The sequence below is a fragment of the Pavona decussata genome, unplaced genomic scaffold, assembly GCF_977016875.1.
Source record: "Pavona decussata unplaced genomic scaffold, jaPavDecu1.1 SCAFFOLD_381, whole genome shotgun sequence".
In the NCBI taxonomy this organism is placed as follows: Eukaryota; Metazoa; Cnidaria; class Anthozoa; order Scleractinia; family Agariciidae; genus Pavona; species Pavona decussata.
In genome coordinates, this window is record NW_028145755.1 from 312,100 (window position 1) to 332,644 (window position 20,545).

The 20,545-nt window shown below is 38.2% G+C and overlaps 2 protein-coding genes across 2 annotated transcripts; one reads left to right on the forward strand and one right to left on the reverse strand.

The window, feature by feature from the left end:
- Positions 1-18: 18 nt before the first annotated feature.
- On the forward strand, positions 19-5,064 carry LOC146451927 (uncharacterized protein CXorf58-like). The gene is made up of 9 exons (XM_085098317.1): positions 19-179; positions 283-382; positions 480-574; positions 1,108-1,219; positions 1,950-2,081; positions 2,351-2,426; positions 3,087-3,243; positions 3,598-3,709; positions 4,129-5,064. Exons 1-9 carry the CDS (start codon positions 142-144, stop codon positions 4,273-4,275), a joined length of 969 nt encoding a protein of 322 aa, XP_084954443.1. The 5' UTR covers positions 19-141; the 3' UTR covers positions 4,276-5,064.
- A 4-nt stretch (positions 5,065-5,068) lies between these two features.
- LOC146451928 (intraflagellar transport protein 80 homolog) lies at positions 5,069-20,097 on the reverse strand. The gene is made up of 24 exons (XM_085098313.1): positions 19,784-20,097; positions 19,081-19,138; positions 18,898-18,949; positions 17,605-17,716; positions 16,952-17,062; positions 15,776-15,844; positions 15,573-15,682; positions 15,285-15,374; positions 14,526-14,607; positions 13,965-14,020; positions 12,432-12,648; positions 11,705-11,786; positions 11,291-11,365; positions 10,833-10,881; positions 10,574-10,688; positions 9,713-9,777; positions 9,217-9,352; positions 8,620-8,767; positions 8,293-8,379; positions 7,921-8,005; positions 7,237-7,326; positions 6,939-7,111; positions 6,382-6,505; positions 5,069-5,947 (listed from the first exon to the last, which is right to left on the reverse strand). Exons 1-24 carry the CDS (start codon positions 19,818-19,820, stop codon positions 5,855-5,857), a joined length of 2,316 nt encoding a protein of 771 aa, XP_084954439.1. The 5' UTR covers positions 19,821-20,097; the 3' UTR covers positions 5,069-5,854.
- Between the last annotated feature and the right edge of the window lie 448 nt (positions 20,098-20,545).

The window sequence follows — 20,545 nt, forward strand, 5'->3', positions numbered from 1 at the left end:
CTTTTATTTGCTTCCATAGCAACCAGCTGCATTATGGGTGAATAACAACATGGCCGACTGAAGTTCTGTGATGCCTGCGTAACTTTTGTGCGGCAAGTTGCCTTTATTTCTTTCTTGGCTTCGCGAATTTTTCTGAAAAATATGGGACAGAATCTTAATGAAGCCCCTCCTGGTTCACGGTATGAATTTGTTTCCCTTTGAATGAAATGTACTGAAATATACAAGGATGCATAAAAGAGGTTCTAGAGCTTTGCTTTATTGCTCGATGTCGTCTTCTTGCAGACTTACCAGGGTCGAAGCAGCAAGGAAAATTGAACGATTCTGGTGTTCGTATCGCGACAAGCAAATGTTTAAGTTGCTTAAATACGCAATATGTGCAGCGGTAAGTTTTTGTCAAATGAATTGACTACAACCTTGTCTAATATTACACAATGATCAATATCTTCGATGCTAAATATAATATTATATGCTCTTTTTAGGAACATTCGCTTACCTACGAAGTGTTGAGAAAAGTATCACCGCTTGAAGCTGACCTTCTACGGGATCCTGTAGTCCAAGCCAGAGTGCGGTTCAGGTAGATACAGCAGGTTACAAGGAGGGGGGGGGGGGGGGGGGGCAGGGGAATACAGATACAAGAGGGGGATCTCCTCCGAACTTTTGGTGGGGCGTGTGGTTTGGTTCTCCAAACCTGAACCTATTTCAGACCACAATATGTAATTTTCTGGTAACCCTTTTCACACCTGCCTTCTAAAATTCATCTACATTTTCAGACCTGGTTTCTAGAATCGATACTGGTTCTGTAAAATTATCCAAACTTGTTTTCAGAATTTCAGACCAATTTAGTGGTTAAAATCTATAGCTTCTTTCAGACAAAAATGACTCAAAAACCATACCCTTTGGTGCCACACATTACTTACTGTACCTTACATAGGGAAGTAACCCTTCCCCCCAAGAACTCAAGTTCAAAAAATGTATAGAATTAATCACTTAATATTAACACAAGCATGAATGTCCCTCAATTATAATTAGAAACCTTGCTCAATGGCAATCAGGCGTAGAGAACAGCACAGATTCCTTTGGTCTGATTTTTTTTTACGCATCATACAGATTTGGAGGAGCAGAGTTCCCACCCATCATTATGTTCAAGATTTTCATTCACAGTGGAGGCCAAGGTGTCAAGTATTACTGTGGGAAGAAAGTCATCAAACCTGCGTCGGAGGTAAATGAAGCAAATGTAACATTAGCTAAAGGTGCATGTATCTGGCAAGTATTGATGCATGTAAATGGCCCACTAAGTCATAGTCTCCCCTGCAGCCGTTTTTTGGGTTGTCAGCAGCTGCTTCTTCTGGAAGGAGCGTTGTGTGACAGCCCAAAAAACGGCTACAAGGGAGACTAACTAAGTCATACATTCTTGGTAAAATTTTGACAATTTATTCCATTGCGCATATGCCACACATGACGTTCCAGTCCGCGCAGTATACAGGTTGTTTGTCCCATGAATCTAGTTTAATGGCCTTAGCGCCCACGAGTCTCTTGTAGCTCGGTGATAGAGCATCTGATCTAATAATAAGGGAGGTCTTAGGTTTAACTCCTGACAGGAGCGCTCGGATTTCTTTTTTCTGAGTTTGCCCGTGTCCACTCACTGAATAATACACCATTCTCAATTTTAACACTTTGTCTTGTTTCTCAAAAACTAATGTTATTTTAACATGCCTCACTCAAATTTTCAGGAAAATACAAAATTTGCCAAGCTCCTTCAATTTATGAAGGTTGTTTATTTGTAGTTAGTTTCGTCGTTTATGCTAATTTACTAGATGTATGGTGACAAACTATCAAAACATGTGGTCAGCTGTATTAAAAGAAGAGGCAGATGGCTTTGTTTGAGTACATCAAAATAGCTAACATGATGCTTTGTCTGTGTTTCGAAATTATGTTGTTGTTATTTTCAGGCAGCAAGTGATTCCCTGAAACTGATGGGAAATCGGAAGTTTTATGATCAGTTAATAGCTGACACATGTCAGCACGAAAAAGACAGAATAACAGATGAGATTGATGTGACAACAATGAAAGATTATATGCAGGTATGTAGGATTTGACTTGTTGCTGTTATTGTTTGGTTTGACCCCCCCCCCTCCCCCCCCCCACATACTTTCCTAAATAAAAACAATTTGGCTTTTGATATCCCCCAACCCCTCAAATTTCCAGTGACCTTCCATGGGGTGGGTATGGATATTTTCTGGAACTGTACAATACTGGTCATGCATGACAGAGACTAGCTGTACATGTAAGTTGTTTAAATCACTGTTGGAGGTTTGGAATAATTTATTTGTACCATTTTTTCTCATCACAGTATTTAAGCCATCTAGATGAGTGCCCTGCTGAAACTGGTGGAAAATCCAACACATGGAGAAGACTCACCCTTGATGGTATGAATGTCAAAGAACAAATACTCCTATCTTGTCCCCATACTTTTCTTATAATAGTACTGGAGAGAAGTTATTAAAATATCAAGAAAATTCACTTTGGGTGACCATATCCTTGGGGTTTAATTTGAATAAGCTTTGATATTGCAAGGAGAATTTTGATGCCGGTCACTGTTAGGGTTTAAAGGTTTAAAATATGTTTAATTATCTTGTACAGTTGAACTTGTGTATTAAATAATTAAAAATGATTGGGAATAATGAAAGAGGCCATTCTGAGTCTACACCCCAGCTGAGGTGGCTGTAATGTTCAAGCTGATCTCTTTTTGATCAATAATTTTTTTTGAGGATGGCACCTCCTCTTGCATACATTCTTTACATCTCGGGATTGTCTGTTGAGTGAGAAACTCGGATTTCTTATGTACAGTGCCTACTAATTATTCAAGAGTATATTTGTTCGGCTCATGACTGTTGGTTAAAGGAGATCTCGGTAAGCTAGGGGTATTGAAATTGTCCACAAAGAAAATTGGGGGTAACCCACATTTATCAGAGATGATTTAGCTTCAGCACTGGTTCTCAATGTACAGTGTACCTACAGTACTGATTATAAGTTACCATTGTAGAATATTTTAATAATCTCTGGATATTTTCTCTATTTCAATGTAGCTATCCCACGTCAGAACATTGTACGTGATATCTTTGGGTATGTGGAGTTTGGTCTTACAACCCCCAGACTAGTGGAGGAATGTCCTGACCTTCTGACAATCCGACCTGCAACACAGGAAATTCAAGTGGCTAGCATTAGAGCTATACCTGTGTACAGGTATGATTAAACATTCAGGCTTCGGTTGTTAAAAGAGCTGAGTTTACTTTACCCAGTGGATAAATCGTCATCCAGTGGATAAAATGCACTCCAATTTAAAATACATTTATCTGCTAGATTTTAAGGTATCCACTCTTTGGACAACTGGTGCCAGAATATTAAGATCAGATACAACCCTTTGGTTCAATTTACCAATGGAACTTAGTGACTGGGTTGGCTACATTTTTATTGTGATGCACATAATGGCTAGTAAGCCATACATAGCTCACTTCTAAGTTGCACTATTTTCGAACATGGCTTAGCAAAAGCAAAATAAAGTAATTGTAATGTACGTCTTGAATGCTTTTATATTAGGAAAAAGCCACAAACAGATTACAACAACCCATCGCCAGTTAGGAGGTCACGCCAAGCTAAGGCAAGAGTTGCAAAAATGAGGAAAATGTATGGAATGGATTCTCCTAAATTGGTAAGTAGAAATGAAGCTAATAAAACCTCATAACAACAGAAATATAAAATCAATATCCTTTCAATGAGGTGATGAGTCTATGATTGTATTGATTTGTGACACACATGAACTTCCCTTTGCATCCCCCAGTCTCATTTCCCTGTGACAGGCTGGACACTTGCAGACATTGATTGACTGATTGTATTGTGCAGTTGCAGGAAATAAATTATCTGTTTCTACCCAGTGGAAGGTTATTGGAAATTCTTGATGGGGGTGGAGGGGGGGGGGGGGGGGGGGGAATTTTTCAAGATTTTTTGAAGGAAAGTATAAAGCTAAATTTTAATTTCCAAAGGAGTGGTGATCCAATCCAAAGACCTTCCACAGGAGGAGGATGGTGATCCTCACAATACATGTAACTTATTGCTGAACATTTGTTGCAGACTGAAACTCATGAGGGACCAACACCCACCATGCAATTCCCTGAAGAGGAAGTTTTTGATGAAGATGACTGGGAAGATCAAGCTGATAAACTTTATGAATGGACACAGAACTTATCTCTGGATGAGCTAGGTGTAACATCACCTTGAAAACTCTTACAGGTTTAGCAAAGGTCAAGGACCGTGGTCAACTGAATGAAGCCATGGACACAGAATTTATCCTTGGATGAGTTAGGTGTGAGATCACCTTGAAAACTCTTACAAGTTCAGCAAAGGTCAGGCTGGTCAAGTGAATGAAACCATGCAGATATAGAATTTATCCTTGGATGAATAAGGTGTGAGATCACCTTGAAAACCTTTACAAGTTCAGCAAAGCTGGTCAATTGAATGAAGCTGTGGACACAGAATTTATCCTTGGATGAGTTTGGAGTCCACCACACTGAAACGTTTGACAAGTGTAGAGAAATCTAAGGCGATAAACTGTGTGGATGTGGACAAGAATCCCACAATGATTCACAAATAGGGTGATGTCACCTTGACAGCCCTAAGTGCACAAGCTTACTCGTATAAACTTGTAGCAAGAATCAAGATCACAGTTCTCCAGTGTACCAGAAAGTGAACCTTGTCAGAGGAAGAGTTTTCGTTATCAGCTCAAGGTTATTCAATAACTAATACCTTGACATGAATGTTGAAACAGCAAGTTTGAATGTCCACAAAACCGATTCAAATTGATGAAGTCAGAAGATACATCTTGCATCGAATGGACATATTTTAAATGAAGATTTCTATTTTATTTTGAAATTTGAAATGAATGTTCAGATATTTCTTTTATAAAGAAATTTAAATAGGCCAGGCTGTAATCATAGCAACTAGCTGTGTACTAATTGTATGTCTGTTTATCAAATAATAGAAGTAGATAATAAACACTGAAGAGACTTGTATTCTTGTTATTTTTTATTTACTTTTTGTCACATTAATTTCCATTGCCTTAAGGCAAGGGAGCTCCAGAGAAGAGAAAAATCCAACTTGTAGAACCTGAGACACATCTCAGAATAAATACAAATACCAACAACATACACTCAGGCATTCTTGAAAAGTAGTAGCGATTGTTATGCAAATTTTACAGCAGGCACTTGAGCTAATCTTCTCCTATTTAGGGCCTAGCTATAAAACTACTTTTGCCTAAAAAAGTGAAATTCTCAACAGAAGTAATGTTTAGAAGTAATGTTGAATGAATCAACAGAAGTAAATGTAAGTTATAATGACTCTGATGCTTGAAAGCACCCTGGAATCCACATCGTATGTACTTGTACCTCACACTGAATAAACTTAATGTCCTGTGCAAGCTAACACACAGCAAGTCTTTAACTTGAGCATTATTCTGTTTCTTGCTCCTGTTTGAATCCATAATGATAAGCCTTAGAGCCTTTAAACTCGGTAGAAAAGGTTTTGATGTTAGATCTACATGTACGAACTGACTGATCTGAAAATTTTGTGTGAATGAAGCATTTGATACCTTGACCATTTCTAGAGTCTCTGTAAGACTACCCTGCAGAACAAAAGGTAGGTACATACAGTTCACCTGCCTGTACTTTATACAGACAACTTTCTTCTTTCTTTTGTTGTTTGTGAATGGCCTAATGCAACACTAAAATGCCCACTTTGTACAAGACAGAAATATTCACATGTACACTGTAGAAATTATTTTGAGCATGCGAAGAAAATGGCATTAGCCATTATAGGGTTTGGCTCCTGGCCTTGCTGCTTCCTTCTGTAATTCCATGTCAACCTTGGCGTTAATTTTCGCCCAATCAACTTCAACCTGTAAAGAACAGCACAAACAACATATGCATCAGTAGGATTCAATGATTTATTAACACAGAGAAAGGCAACAACAAGGTTCATGCCTTTTGAAGATCAACATGTCAACAATTGAAGCACTTTGTCAAAAACTATGCTAAGTAGAAATTTCCCTTTACAATTTAAAGTGTTCTGAATTAGTTCTAATTTGCCGTCAGGTTTATTATCATGTAAGAATCATAATAACTTCATTATTTTTTGTTCCCAAAGCTGAAATATCAAGAACAATTAGAGTACTGAGATGACTTTTCATTGCTTCCAAAGCCCTTCAATTAAATACAGGAATTCAAACGAAAAGAATGTACTTTGCAATCACGGCTGTCATCATTTGAGTGAGGGGTTTCTTTATTTTTATGGTGAATCAACTCAATCTTGGCAGTTTGAATGTTGTCTTACCCCTTGTGCATATTGTAGAAATCGTTTATTTTTTTCTGTTCTGCCAAAGTTTTCAAGGTATTTCTGTCTGTATGCTAGAACTGTATCCACATGAGTTTTGTGCTTTACAGCAAGTTCAAGAGCCCTGCAAAGTAAAGTGGTAAATATTGTGTAAATAATGCTTGAGTCGGTGTTTACAAAGCATGACACACTTGGAACACCAATGTGGGGGCATGCACCTTTTATAGATCACAGTTGAAGAGCTTGGGGCAGAACCAACCGATCGTGCATTTCAGATAGTTTTTTTTTGTTGTTGTTGTTGTTGTTCTAGTTCAAATTCACCAAAGTTTTTGCACATGGCCTTGACTTCCTTCAAGAAACATTGCTCCAATGTTTTATCTGCTGTTTTGAGCTGTGTGCCATAAAACCAATGATTATGGGCAAGATTTACATTTTTATCACAAAATGAAGTGCAAGGGAGAGGATGAAACATTGGGGCAAAGTTTCCTGAAGGAATTCAAGGCCACATGCAGAAACTCCGGTTGGTTATGCTCTCAGCCATTCAATTCTTTGTTTACCTGTCCCAGTTAAAAAGGTCAATATTCATCTGTATTGCGCGGTAAATAAGTCCAGCTTGTAGTAGAATGGTTTCTGCTTCTTGAGTCTGTCGGCAGAACAGAGCCATCGCTGCATTTCTTCCTTCTTTGGTTGGTATCTCCTTGATGTGATTAATGTACTGCACTTTATCTGCCTAAAATGGATAATAAATAACTAAATAAATAAATAAATGAATGGGAATTTCAGTGGTTCCCATAGAGTGGCTCTTTCATCCACTGTTTTCTGTAAACAAAACTGTTAAAAAGTGTTGTAACATACCTCATCAATAGCAGCATAAGCTGTTTCTGCTGTGTTGAGATCCTTTGCATAAGCAGCCATTGTCGCCAGACATGCCCATAACACAGTGTCCTAAAAAGGAAAAACATACTGAACATTAGTCATGAATCATTTCTATAGTCTTTTTTAACTTCTTCACCTACATGTTTGTTATGAACAGTTATATATGCTATGTCACGTACACTCACTTGTTAACTATTAACCATTTATGTTTACGTTTAAACTTAAAATTTTAAGAGCTGTTAGTTTTTCTCAATGTAACTCTGGCCCTGAAGAAGACTAGTTGTACTAGTTGAAATATTGGCCCTGCAACCACTTTGGTTTATTCACATGTAAAGTGATATCTGGCACATGCATTTCTAGACAACAAGAGTTCCGACAGCAAAAGGTATAAACAGAACAGTTTATTCGACATCTTGTGGTAACCTGCATTCAAAAGTTTCATAATGTCTTTGCCATAGCCAGATCACTATCAATAACAATAATTATGGTAGGCAAAATATTAATGAAAAAAGTACCTATTCAGGAATTCTCTTTCTAAGTAGTTCCATTGCTTCGTTTTCTGTGAAAGTAGCTATGGTTCCCAATCATATGCATAACAAAACCAGGGAAAATCCCCAGCCACAGCCCTTTCAAAAAGACAGTGCTGAATTGAAACACACTTACCTTAACAAATCTACAAAGGCGAATGGCATCTTCCCATTTAGCCTCACTAGCGTACTTGTGAAGCATGGAAGGGTATGGTGAGATTCTGCCAAATGAGAAGTATTTTAATATAAACTAGTAATAATCAAAGATTAGGGAGTGCATTCAATGATCTCGATCCCAGGCTCTCTCTCCTTTGTGATATCATCCGCCCCTGCGAGAAAAATCTGCGGGGGATGCCAGATATACATTTCCAAGATCCATCCATTCACTGATTAACATTGTCCCATACAATCTCGACTCCAATCCGTATTAGGAGTGCCTTCTTCCTACATTGAACACAATAAAAGGAGAGGTACTTACAGTTTTTATAGAGATGAATCTTATACTCACATTGTGCTGCACAGTGAACCATCCGCTCTCCTCATGGTACAATGGTTTTCCAAGAAGCTGACAATCTGAGGGTTCTTTCCAAAATCACTGAAAAATGACAAATTTCCATGCAATTTTTTTCTCAAACTTGTTACACAGAGGCATTCATAACCCAAACAAATGCAGTTGAACTCAAACTAAATGCTGCAGTTTTTCACCATTTAATTAAATTTAAATCCCAGTAATGAAGACTGTTGATATATCAAACAGTTTTGTCTCCATCCTATCCTTCCAGTTGTTGGTATTCTGCCATATAAAGATAAAGATTTTGCTGCCAAAGGCATTCACCTTGAGTCCTTTTCCAAAAGTGTCTTTGGCAAGATATCCTGATCAACATACACTGCACTTGGATAATACCAGACAATAAATCGACCATCCTGGAATGCTGCCAACATGTTTGTGTTGTCATTCCATGCCATTGTGGTTATCATGGTTCCTGGAAAATGAAGACGTTTGCTTTATTCTTTGAACAAAACATCCCTTAAAAAGTGCAGTATTGTTACTTTTTGCTGCCAGTATTCATTGAATGACAGAAAATCAAATGAGTGAAGGTGTCCGTTTCCATCCGGTATATAGCATGCAAGCAATGATGCTCATGGGTACCCCTCTGTGTTATTAAATAAAGTATCAATAGCTTGCCTAGAATGTGAGATTAGATGAGGGTACCCGCAATTAATCCTCAAGAAGGCAAAAGTTGGTGCTGATGGTTTGACCATCTGAGTGAAAATTGAGGGTTCCCTTACTAAGTTGAGGGTGTAAGTTTGTATTAAATTTGTTGATATTTTCAGAATTTTAGTACAGAAAGTTACATACTGTAAAACCTTCACTTTATTTCTTGTTTGAGGAATGCTTCTCTGAATTATAAACTGGATATAACCATCTTACCAAGTTTAACAAGTCTTTCTGCTGGGCCAATGTGCTTGATGGGTGTGAGGTATAGATCTCTGTTTTTGTCAATAACAGCAAGTTGTCTGTCACTGCTTGGACCACATTGACTCAGGGCAATCTCCATGACTTCAAGCTAAAATAAGAACAAACAGATTCACACAAATGATATCATACAAGGAATCTGAAGGAAATCATCAGAGAACATTGATCAGTATTCAACTGAGAGTCATAAAACCGAACCCAAAGTAATTACTCCACAACAGATGCAAACAGTGCAACAAGCCAATCAGAATCCAAAGCAAATACAGGAAAACACTGGAAAGTGTGGAAAACATGTACAAACAAGTCACAATTGAGTTTGCTACTTTGCTTCTTATTGACTGCTCAAGGAAGTGGTGCAAGTATTGCTAACCAAGCACAGATTTGAAAGAAAAGAGCTTCTGGGAGCTTTCAAGCAGGATGATGTAGAGCTTATCAGGAAATCACAGCTTACTGAGTGTTGTATTGGTTGCCCACTTCCTACTGGTTTTCCTGACTGTGTTTCAAACAAATGGATCACTAAAGAGAAAAGAAACAACCATCAAATTTTAGTTCATGTTTACATTGTCTGTAAGTAGTGTCTACCTATTGATTAAACTTCAAAAATAAACCAGAGGTTTCATTAAGATTTTGAACAGACAGGCAAGTGATTAGTGCACCCAGGAAAGAGAGTTGACTTGGGTATGTTATATTATGGAAAAAATTGGTTGAGATGTTTAAGGCAACCGGGCAAAGTTGTGTTTACAGACAGTCAATTTGCCTGATGCCCAGGCCTTAAACAGGAAGTTCCAGCATAAAAAGGAGCCTGGCCTGGCCATTCTCACCTTCAGTTGTCAATCAACCATCAGAGCATAAACAACTGACAAACAACATGTGTCTTTTTCTTCTTTAAAATTAGCTTATTTAGTTTTTATCTAGAATAACCCTTGTTAAACAAATAAGAACTTGATATCTTGTACTGCTGTGTTGACATTATACAATTTTGAGGCATATTTTTCAGAGGACACTTGAGTCAACAACTTGCCTCAACTGAACAGCGCCTAAATTTGCATCTCATGCAGACAAAGGTGTGAAATGAAGGAGGGGCTTGCCCTTTTATAGCTGAACTTCTTGTTTAATGAAACCCCTGATAAACTATTAAATCCGTTTATACTTATTGTCAAACTGTACAGTCCCATGACCCTGGAAAAAGCTCTTTACTCTAAAAACCATCACCAATCAGTCAATGTCATATCACAGGTTAATGTATGAGGAGTAAGTGCCAGATATCTCAGCTATGCCTGCCTCATTGATAATCCATCCAACGTACATTTACCTTTCTCATCTTTCCTATCCTTAATTGCCAGTGTATCATTACTCAGTGTGCAGGTCTGTTCATTCAAAATATCTGTTCTTAGACCCTGGTACTTTGGAACACATGTTAGACGTCCCTGAGAAAAATGCAAACAATGTTATAAATCAGCTTCTTCCTTCAAGTGTAATTTAATTGTTCAAATTTTGATACAGTATAGTTTCATTCGTCACATATTAAACAGCTCTTGTACCAAGTTCTCAAATGGGATTGTCATACACACCTCATATGAATAAACTTGAAGCCCTGCATCATCAACTAAAAGAAAGTGCCTACAAAAAGAATGAAAAATTTTAAATTGGTGCTTGCAATCATGATGTCCACATCATGACCTGACTTATCAAAAATTGAACTTGTTGATGAAGTGGAGCCCTGTTGTTACAAAGTTCCCAGATATAGAATGATTAAACTAAGGGGAAACAAAATCCAATTTGAAGTGCCCTTTTTTACAAATAAATAAACATGAATCCACTGTACAAAAAAGATGGCAGCTGTACATTTTACCACAATACCTAATGTGAATCTAACACAGTCAATAAGCACAAAAGGAAGCCATTTCTTGTGTGCAATTCATCCCTATACTAACAACATTGTGTATGCACAATGTGGCCTTAAACGGCTTCCATACACTATCTAGGGAAGTTGGTTGTTCAAACTAACTGCAAGAGCACTTGAACTCACTTCTCTGTTTGAACAATGAGTGTAATATTTCCATTCTTGAGGTCAAATATCATGGGCGTGTTCCAGTTTCTAACACTGTAGAGCAATGAGTAGGAAACGTTCAGTCAGTATAAAGGTCTATTTTTTAATCTATAAAGTGACCGAATTATGAGAATATTGCAAACAAAAAGGCTTGGGGAATATCATAAACATAAAAATAAATAAATAAAAGGCAGTTGTAACACGGTTGCCAGATTAGCTCAGAAACACTTTTTCAGGTGGAGTCTGTGTTCGAATTGTTTGAGAAAACATCGGGGGAAAGACTTTTCCATTGTTTGGTTCTGGTTGTTTGGCTGTAATCTTGAGGATTTGTCTAGTGCAAGTTTGTATCAAACCAACAATAGAATTGATTAGACTGTAAGTTGAATATTTTACCTGTAAATATAACACTGTGATGTTGTGGCTACTACAAGATGGTTGAAGGCCAATGAAGTCTTGATGATGCGGTCTCGGAAATCTGAAAGAATAATAATATTTTGACATATCCATATTCACGTTCACTGGGAAACTGACCTCCATAAACAAACTATTTGGTTTTAAAGGGAGCCTCCTTTCTGAAAACAAATTGATGTTAAATTGCCGGAAGTCTAAAATAATTAATTGTGAATTTTATTTCAGGAAGTGGAAATAACATTTCAATTTGTGCATTGAAACTAATTTCTTTCAATGTGCATAATATGCAGGATTTTTGTCACAAGAGCCCAGTTTAATGACCTTAGCTCCCACAAGCCTCCTGTAGCTCAGTGGTAGAGCATCTGAACTTCGGAAGGTCATGAATAGGTTTGACTCCTGTTGGGAGAATTCAGATTTTCTCTTTTCCTAGTATGGCTTTGTCACTCAGCCGAGCCCCCATGTAGTAACGAATTAGAAACGCACTTGTCACACTGGTAAAAACAGTGAAAAAGCGAGGGGAGGGAGCTGGGTGAAACAGCTTTTTATAAAGTGAAAACAAGCTCAGCAAATGCTCTTCCTATTAAAACACCCTTCAATTCCACATGGAATCCTGATGCGCATGTATGTAAAAGCTGATGACAACTGGCACACTGGCACTCTTTGTTGTTAACTCCATTAAATATTATTTGTATTTAACTGCATTTATTACCCAAGGATTCTTTTATGTCATTGGTCACATCTCTCACTATGATGCTCTTTCGGTCGGTGACAGTCACTTCAAAGTTCTTCCACTCAAGACGCCGCTCAATCACGTGAGCAAAAATAACTTGACCATTCCCGCAGGCCCCTGCAAGCTGTGTGCCATCACTAGACCAAGCAATATTAAATATTGAGCCTGTGTTGGGTTTCTCCAAGGTGTATGACCACTGTTGGAAAGGAATTAATTTAAAAAGACAGTCGGACATTGTGCAGTTCCAGAAAAAATCAATACCCACCCATTGGAAAGTCATTGGAAATTCCCAAGGAGGGGGGTCTTTAAAGTCAAAATTTTAGAAGCAAAGTATGAAGCTAAACTGGAATTTCCTAAGGGGATGGGGGGTGCAAAATGAAAAATCTTCTGTGGGGGGAGTATGGATATTTTCTGGAACTGCACATTCCACTTGCCTGTATGTCATGATTGACAGTATGTTGGTACCAGAGGTTCCTTTATTGTTGATAAATAAGCAGAGCATTTGTCAAAACTTTTAGAGGTCTTTCCAGCCTCACTTAAGGACGGTGCCTACTAATACTGAAGTATTTTTGTGCAGTTTATGACTTCGCGAGAAAAGCAGATCTTAGCAAGGGCTATTGGAATCCAAAAAGAAAATTGGGGGTAACCACGCGTTTTTCAAAGATAATTAAACATTAATATCTCTAAAAAACGCCAAAATATAAAGCGATGTATGGGATTTTTTCCTAAATTGAAGCTTAATTATCTCTGAAAAATGCATGGTTACCCCCAATTTTTTTTTGAGATACCAAAAGCATTTGGTAAGTTCTGCTTTCTCCGTATAGTTTTAAAACGCGCAAAAATATTCCTGTATTAGTAGGCACCACCCATAGGAAACCCGAGTATCTCGAGATGCGCAGAACGTATGCGCAGTAACAATAGTAGGCACCGTCCTTAAATGAACAAAATTTGAAAGAAAGTTGATGGTGGGTTCACTAGGCAATTTTTCTTGCAACTTGTCTAGTAATTTTGTTGCGGCACAAGTTGTGCGAATCGCTGCTTAGTGTAACACCCAGAAAGAACATGTCTCGCAACGTTTCTGCTGCTGCAGTCATTGTGAATATTCAAGTTGGTTCTACTTTGTGCAATGATGACCACAACAAAAACATCAGAAGCCATCTTCATTACAGGGTATGTTACATGTATACTATGCAAAGATATGTGCAACTTGTGTTTCACCAGTTACTGGTTCTCTCACTAAACACCCCTCATCAGGAACTACATTCTTGCCCTTGTTCCAAAACCATAACACACTGGCAATTTCAGAAACTTAAATTTAGATTCTTGTGATCAATTGATTAAATGCTCATTGCTTTCAAGCCCCTAAAGATAAACTTTGAGTAGTCAGAGAATATCTCGACTGATCTTAAGGGCCATACATGTAATAGCAAGTTGTTTAGAATATACACTTTGCAGTTTTAACTCATTGACCAAAACCTTTAATTATAACAAATAATATTAAGGAATGCTTACCCCAGTTTTATCACAGAGCCGCAGTGTATTGAAAGAACCAACAGCGAACAGTTCACCTGCCAAAGTAATGAAAAAATAATAATGCTGAAAGACTACAAGGATTTAAGCCACGTCTCCACAGCCAGACTCAGACTAAAAATATGATATTGCTCAATTTTTTGGTTAGATTATTGATGGTACCGTTTTTTCACATCTCGGTTTTGTGACAACAGTTTCATTTTTTTTTTGGGGGGGGGGGGGGTGGGGGGGGGCGCAAATTCACGAAGCTGTATCCTAAATATTGTTTCTTGACAACAGAATAGCAGCAGATTATTGTTAAGAAACAATACATAGGAAAGATCTTAACCCTTAGGTGGCCTTCATGAATCTGGCCCCAGGTTTGATGCTTTGGGGAAACTTTGCCTGTTCTCAATCCAGACATCCAGTTGTTGTTGTTTTGTTGTTGTTTTTTCTTTTTGCACTTTACTTTTCCTTTATACTTTACTTCAATCATCCAACCCAAAATCAGTAACAGCCAGGGTAAAATAAAATGAGTTGTACAGTACATGTAGTCATACTCACCATCAGGGGCCCATGAGATGCTGGTGATGGGATACTCATGTAACATGCTGGAGTACAACACTCGACCATAACTGTCCCATACCTGGTTTGACATTCAAGATAAACAGAAAATTAAAACACCCGTTTACCTATAAACAATTAAAAATTTTTTGTCATTGTGGATGTTGGAGGAAGCTATTTAGTGCAGGTATGTGCAAACCCAAAGAGTAACCAGACGGGACCAGTTTGGTCTGAAATGCAGGAATCAAAATGTTATTGGGTTGAAGATGTTTGCCTTTTGGCTTGAGAAAACGTTTTTGAGGTTTAGGAATTAGATGGGGTATGGAAAGTTTTTTTCGTTAAGAGTTGCAGAACTCTGCCCAAACTTCCAAGGAATAATGCCCCTGCCTTCCCACTCCCCACAACCTTAGAGTCCAATGCTGATGACTATGTTTGGATAGTTTTGTGTTCTGTTGGAATTTCAACTGGTGGTACAAGTCATATCTCTTTCAGATGGGGTGCTCTTATTCATTTACTTGACTGTATATTACAGGCTCCAGTTGTTCAAAGGGCGGATAACTTTTTCCATCGGACATTGGCTATCCAGTGGATAAAAGGTATTGGTTGGAGTAGAGCTTAACTGCTGGATAATGATTTATCGACTGGATAGCGTCATCTGCTCTTTGAACAACCAGGGCCAGTATTTCTTCTCCACTGACATTACTCTCTGCAATCTGACTGCCTGATTGCAAAAAAGGTATCACCTAATTTGTTACACACCTTGTATTTACAGTCCTCTCCACCAGAGATGATCAAATTGTTGATAGGATTCCAGTCAACTTTTAAGACAACTCCATCATGAGCCTTCCACTGGGATAAATAACACAAAAAACAAGAAATTGTTTCATTCATATTTACAGAAGCGAGACATATTTATTATTGATTTTGTTTCATAATGCAGTAATAATATTAAGGATGTAGGCAACACTGATGCCTAATTACAGAAATTAGGCTGAGCCACCATTGTACCGGAAAGGCTAGAGGATGATACAGGTACTTTAACCATACCTGGACTGGTTTAGCGGCAGCTTGCAAGGGTTTGATAACAAGTTGTTTTCCACTTGTGTGCAGAATGTGATCTGAATCAGGGCTCCAAGCTACAGAATATACTGGGGTACCTGAAAACATTAACAAAGGGATGAATAAGTGACTAGAACAAACACTGCTTAAAATTGATGTAACTTCACACATAATTAGGAACTTTTAATTACCAGCTTGAACTAATGTTGATCTCAGCATACCACTCCTAGACCAAATTTTCACTTGGCCATCTTCTCCAACTGTTGAAAAAAACAAATTTAAAGAAACGCGACATAGAATGAGTGTTACTACTCTGATGTTTGGTTTTATGGTTTATTTAATTTGATCCGATTTATTGATAAAGGAATGACTTGGGAATTACACCAGCATTAACACTATGTATATACTTACATATACATGCAGCAAAGGTTTATCAAGGCAGTGTAACAAAATGTTTATTACAAACTGTCAGCTAAGTTTGCATCTATGTACATGTACAAGTGTACAAGTCATGCACTTACTGTGTGTCTAAGAAAACCATAAATGCAAGAAATATATCAGGAAATATATCAGGGGCACCCAATGGGAGTTTTCTCTCAGATCCTTTGAAACGCTATTTTAGGCTATCTGGAGTGCCTTTAAAGCTCTGTAGATTCATTTAAAGTTGCCCTATAATATTTTTATCTGTTCGGTCATTCTAGGGAAACTTGAGTCTTTCCGAAATTACTAGGGCATTTTTGTCCATTTCCCAAAAAACTTAGGTTTTATTTCCTTTCCGAAAATCTTAGCTGACCTTTTTTCGGTACCCGAAACGACATTTTTATCAATCCGAAAACACCAGGCCTTAAATTTCCCATATCACGAAAGTTCGAGGCGAAAATTATTTTTAGAAAATTGTAGGGGATTAAGGGCCTTCCGAACAGATAATTTACCGAAACGATCCGTTGGGTGTCCCTGATGTATGTTATTATTTGTGTTTGGAGGGAAAACCAATCGGAGGAAAAAATGCAAGCTGAACAACAGTTCCGTGGTTTGTCCTAGCCTTATGTCTGAACACACGTCTAATTGGTCACAGAACAAGAAACATTCCAGAGATGATTCTTAGTGTTCACAGGTTTCTTAGTCCCACAGAAAAACTAAACCCAAAAACTAATAAAACTGTTATCGACATCTGTGAGTGAGCTTATTCCCTCCTGCATGGGATGACACCAAGAACATGTGCAGGACTTGCAGTTCCTGTTAATCTCTAGATCTGACAAGTGTCTTCCTTTTCTAACTGGCCAGGAACCCTGGGTACTGAGCTCCTGAAAGCAAATCTAGTTATTCCAAACACAAATGCAAGAATCTAAAGTAACAAAATTTCAAACCTGTAACCATAGCTGAGCCATCAAAGCTCCATCTGCCTGACAGGACAGCACCTCTATGAGCTTCAACAGATTTCTCAATGCGACCATTACGAGAAATCAGGTGGAATTTACCTACAGGAGGTGAAGAGTAAACGAAAGTACATTGTAAGCTTACAGCAAGTCATTTTGCATTTTAAATATCTAGAATGATGTTGTTTGTCACCTGCCTAGCAACACTGTGACAATCTCTGTCCAAGAATGTAGTCAGTTGGCAAAATCCTAAATATGACCAAGCAAATAAAAGCTACTGAGCAGTACTCTCCTGTGGTGCTGTTTATTATGATGTACAAGTTAGTTCTAATGTTTGAGTCTGTGGATGAAATCCTAGGGTGTGACCATTCACCCCAAGGAAAGACTAGAGGTATATACATAAAAGGGTAGGGATTTCACCTCCTGAAGAAAAGAAAAGGGTATGGAAAACTGTCATTATTTTACCATAAAATAGGTATCTAACTGGACCTTTCAAAATAACTCAAACAGGCCCATTATTGTACTGTGCTGCAAGGTCACATGACCCAGCTCTGCGGGAATGGCTAATACATTACTTGTGTGCCCAGCCATTTCACTGAGGTAGAAAGTTGTTAGTTTAACAACAATTTACAGAATGACCTTACCATCAGTAGATGTGAGAACAAACAGTTCTGACTGACTCTGTTTCTTTCCTCCAGCACCTCTTGGAAACCAGTGTATATCAGTTGGGAAGATTTCTGCTGGCAACTTAATAACCTGTAAAATGGTTAAGTCATACTCACACCACAGGCAATTTAACACATGGTCGAAGCTTAGCATGATTCCTGAGTAGCAATGGAAAATGAGGCAGCTAGGGTTATTGACACTCCTCCCCCCGATGGGATGCCTATTCACCACAAGGATTACCTTAAGGTGGATTGCCACTGTTGCGTAAACTTTACATGTGTACAGAGATAACTTTAGCTGGCTTAACAATGTACGACAAGCCATAAATAAAATAAGAAGTGATGTATGAGCCGTGTGCATAAACGAAAAAAGTTGAACAGCGCTCAACATTTTACGTTTACGTAAGCTGTTCATACGTTGCTTGTTTTGTTTACGTACATAAAGCCAGCTAAATTTACGGCTGTACGCACATAAAATTTACGTGACAGTGGAAATCCACCTTTATTTAGGGTAACGTTAGGTACCCATTTAATATACACCAAGGTGAGAAAAGATAACATGGAGTAAAGATTGTTGTTTTTTTTAAGGAAACAATGTGACAGCAGATCAGAGAAGTTCAAATCAAAGTCAACAAACCACTATTTTACTTAGATTCTTCATTGAATTGGAACCACAAAGTAACCCAAGACAAAAATGTGTGGGGTATGGCAGCCTACTGGTTAATGCACTGGACTGAAGATTGAGTGGTTCTGTGAGTTTCATGGCCTGGCTGATGTCACTGCATCGTGTTCTTCGGTAAGAAATTTTACTCTACTCTCACATTATCTGACTCTCTCAACCCAGGAGAGTGTCAGGGAACTGTCAGGGACACCCAACAAAATTGACGCTGGGTTTGGTGTGGGGTGTTCCGTGAAGGACTAGCATCCTATCAGCAACTATAGAAATACTCCAAGTCAGTTCATGCTGGGTATCCTGTGATAGACTAAGTCACTTCATACTGGGTATCATGTGACAGACTAAGTCACTTTATATTGGGTATCCTCCGACAGACGTTAGCTACCCTGCGATAGACTTAAGATTTATCCCATCCCAGATGCCAGGATAAGCATGATAGTAGTGAGTCACTAGGCTCATCTCACAAGAGAAAAGTTCTGGGAGCAAAGAGAAGAACCAACAACAAACTTAACCCATACAATATTACATACATGTATTTGAGGGAAGGCAAGTTCTTCTTACCACTTCAACAACCAAAATGTTATTAAAATAGATACCTGAGTGGTCTCATCTGATAGCAAATTCCACTTCAGAATGCTATGGTCATCTCTGAAAAATAGTAAAAGCTACAGTTAGAAATGACCTCATAACTCTGTTGTAGATAAAGTCAAATATATTATTATAATTGTGGAATGCATCGAATCCACTTAACTCAACAAAAGCACTTGTTAACAACCTACCCACTAGAATACAGCTCATCAGCTGTTGTCCAACCTACACAACTTACTAAGTCCTTGTCTGTTTTGATGCTGGTTAAGGCAACAAAGTTAAGTCTGGGTAAGAGATTATTGCATGGGGCCGCATAGTTAACTTGGATATGGCCTTTTATTGAAAACATCAAGCCAGCTGGGTGCTTGTCATTTTGCCAAATTGTGATATACTCGTGAAAGAAGAATAAATGAAAGTGAAATACGTGAAATCTGTTTGGATAAATGATTTCATCTATTTTCACTTTCCCTTGAAGTACAACTTTTACGTTTTCTTCAACATTGCTGATCCAGATCTACACAAAGATCCGGCTACACTTTGTTACTGTTTGTGCAAGTGGTCCCTGCACTATCCAAGAGTTACCTTATTGGTAGAATTAGTCCAACAAAATGGTGTAAATTATATTGCAAAAGGTTGCTGCTCTTGGTAAGGCAATATCAAAACAGACCAAGCTTATTAAAGCTTTATTGTCAAAAAATATATAAAAATTCCAAAGTGCTTCATCATCCTCTTTGCATTAAACAGATAGAACGAAAAGCTTTCGAAACCTAATTACTAGGTCACTTACTTGAGCTCAATCTAGTCTCTGTTGAGCTTATCTCTATCATGATCATACGAATTTATGTCGATAATAACATTTGATATATCACATTTCAGTAGTAATAAAAAGGATACGCTTAGATTCTTTAAGCATGTGAGTTTTGAACCTCATCTTTGTCCTTTTCTTTCAAGAGTTTTCCAACCTTGAATGCAAATGTTGTAGACGTCCTTGACAACTCGTGTCCAAGGTAAACAAGGTTGTTAAAAACGGTTCAGATTCGCGAAAACTCAATCATTTCCCCGTAACACCGTTCTGGATAGCAAATTTATCTTCCTGTGCACAGAATATTGCCTTTCCGTCACCCAGTAAGGCACAGAACGTGAAAAATTTCGACGTTTTAACGTGTCGATCTCTTCCCCGATTTTGCAGTTCAAGACATTTATCTTAGTAACCGCGCCAAAGTCTCAGCCGCAAGCGCTGAGTACTGGGTACCAGAACTTTACCACAGGTAAACCAATGCGAATATGGTGTGTATTAACATTTCCGTCGTCAGCTGGTTCGTCAGTACGAAACTCGAATTGCCTCTCACAAAAAAAAAAAGATCACAGTTTTGTAGGACGAGCGTAAAGCAGTTCAGCATCCTTTAACAAGGGCAAAGCTCTACACTGAGCGATAGGAGACTGGCTACTCCTTGGCCAGGTCTGGCCATAGGTTCATGACAAAGATCCTCCATACTGCTAGAATTTGAAAGTCGATGAGTGGATATGAGTGAAAGAAATATGTTGTTAATAATATGTCGTGCAATTTTGGTCTGAAATCATACTTGTGATTTCAAATCACGCGTATGATTTCAGACGAGATTGCGCTCCACTTAGTTCAATTACCACTTTATTACA

Excerpts from the sequence above, each read along its gene's own strand:
- LOC146451927 (XM_085098317.1), top strand. The coding sequence starts at position 142 with ATGGGACAGAATCTTAATGAAGCCCCTCCTGGTTCACG. Across the intron at positions 2,427-3,086 it reads GAGAAGACTCACCCTTGATG|CTATCCCACGTCAGAACATT; the intron begins GTATGAATGTCA and ends ATTTCAATGTAG. Across the intron at positions 3,244-3,597 it reads AGAGCTATACCTGTGTACAG|GAAAAAGCCACAAACAGATT; the intron begins GTATGATTAAAC and ends CTTTTATATTAG.
- LOC146451928 (XM_085098313.1), bottom strand. The coding sequence starts at position 19,820 with ATGAGGTTCAAAACTCACATGCTTAAAGAATCTAAGC. Across the intron at positions 17,717-18,897 it reads TATCAGATGAGACCACTCAG|GTTATTAAGTTGCCAGCAGA; the intron begins GTATCTATTTTA and ends ACCATTTTACAG. Across the intron at positions 8,768-9,216 it reads AGAAAGACTTGTTAAACTTG|GAACCATGATAACCACAATG; the intron begins GTAAGATGGTTA and ends TTCATTTTCCAG.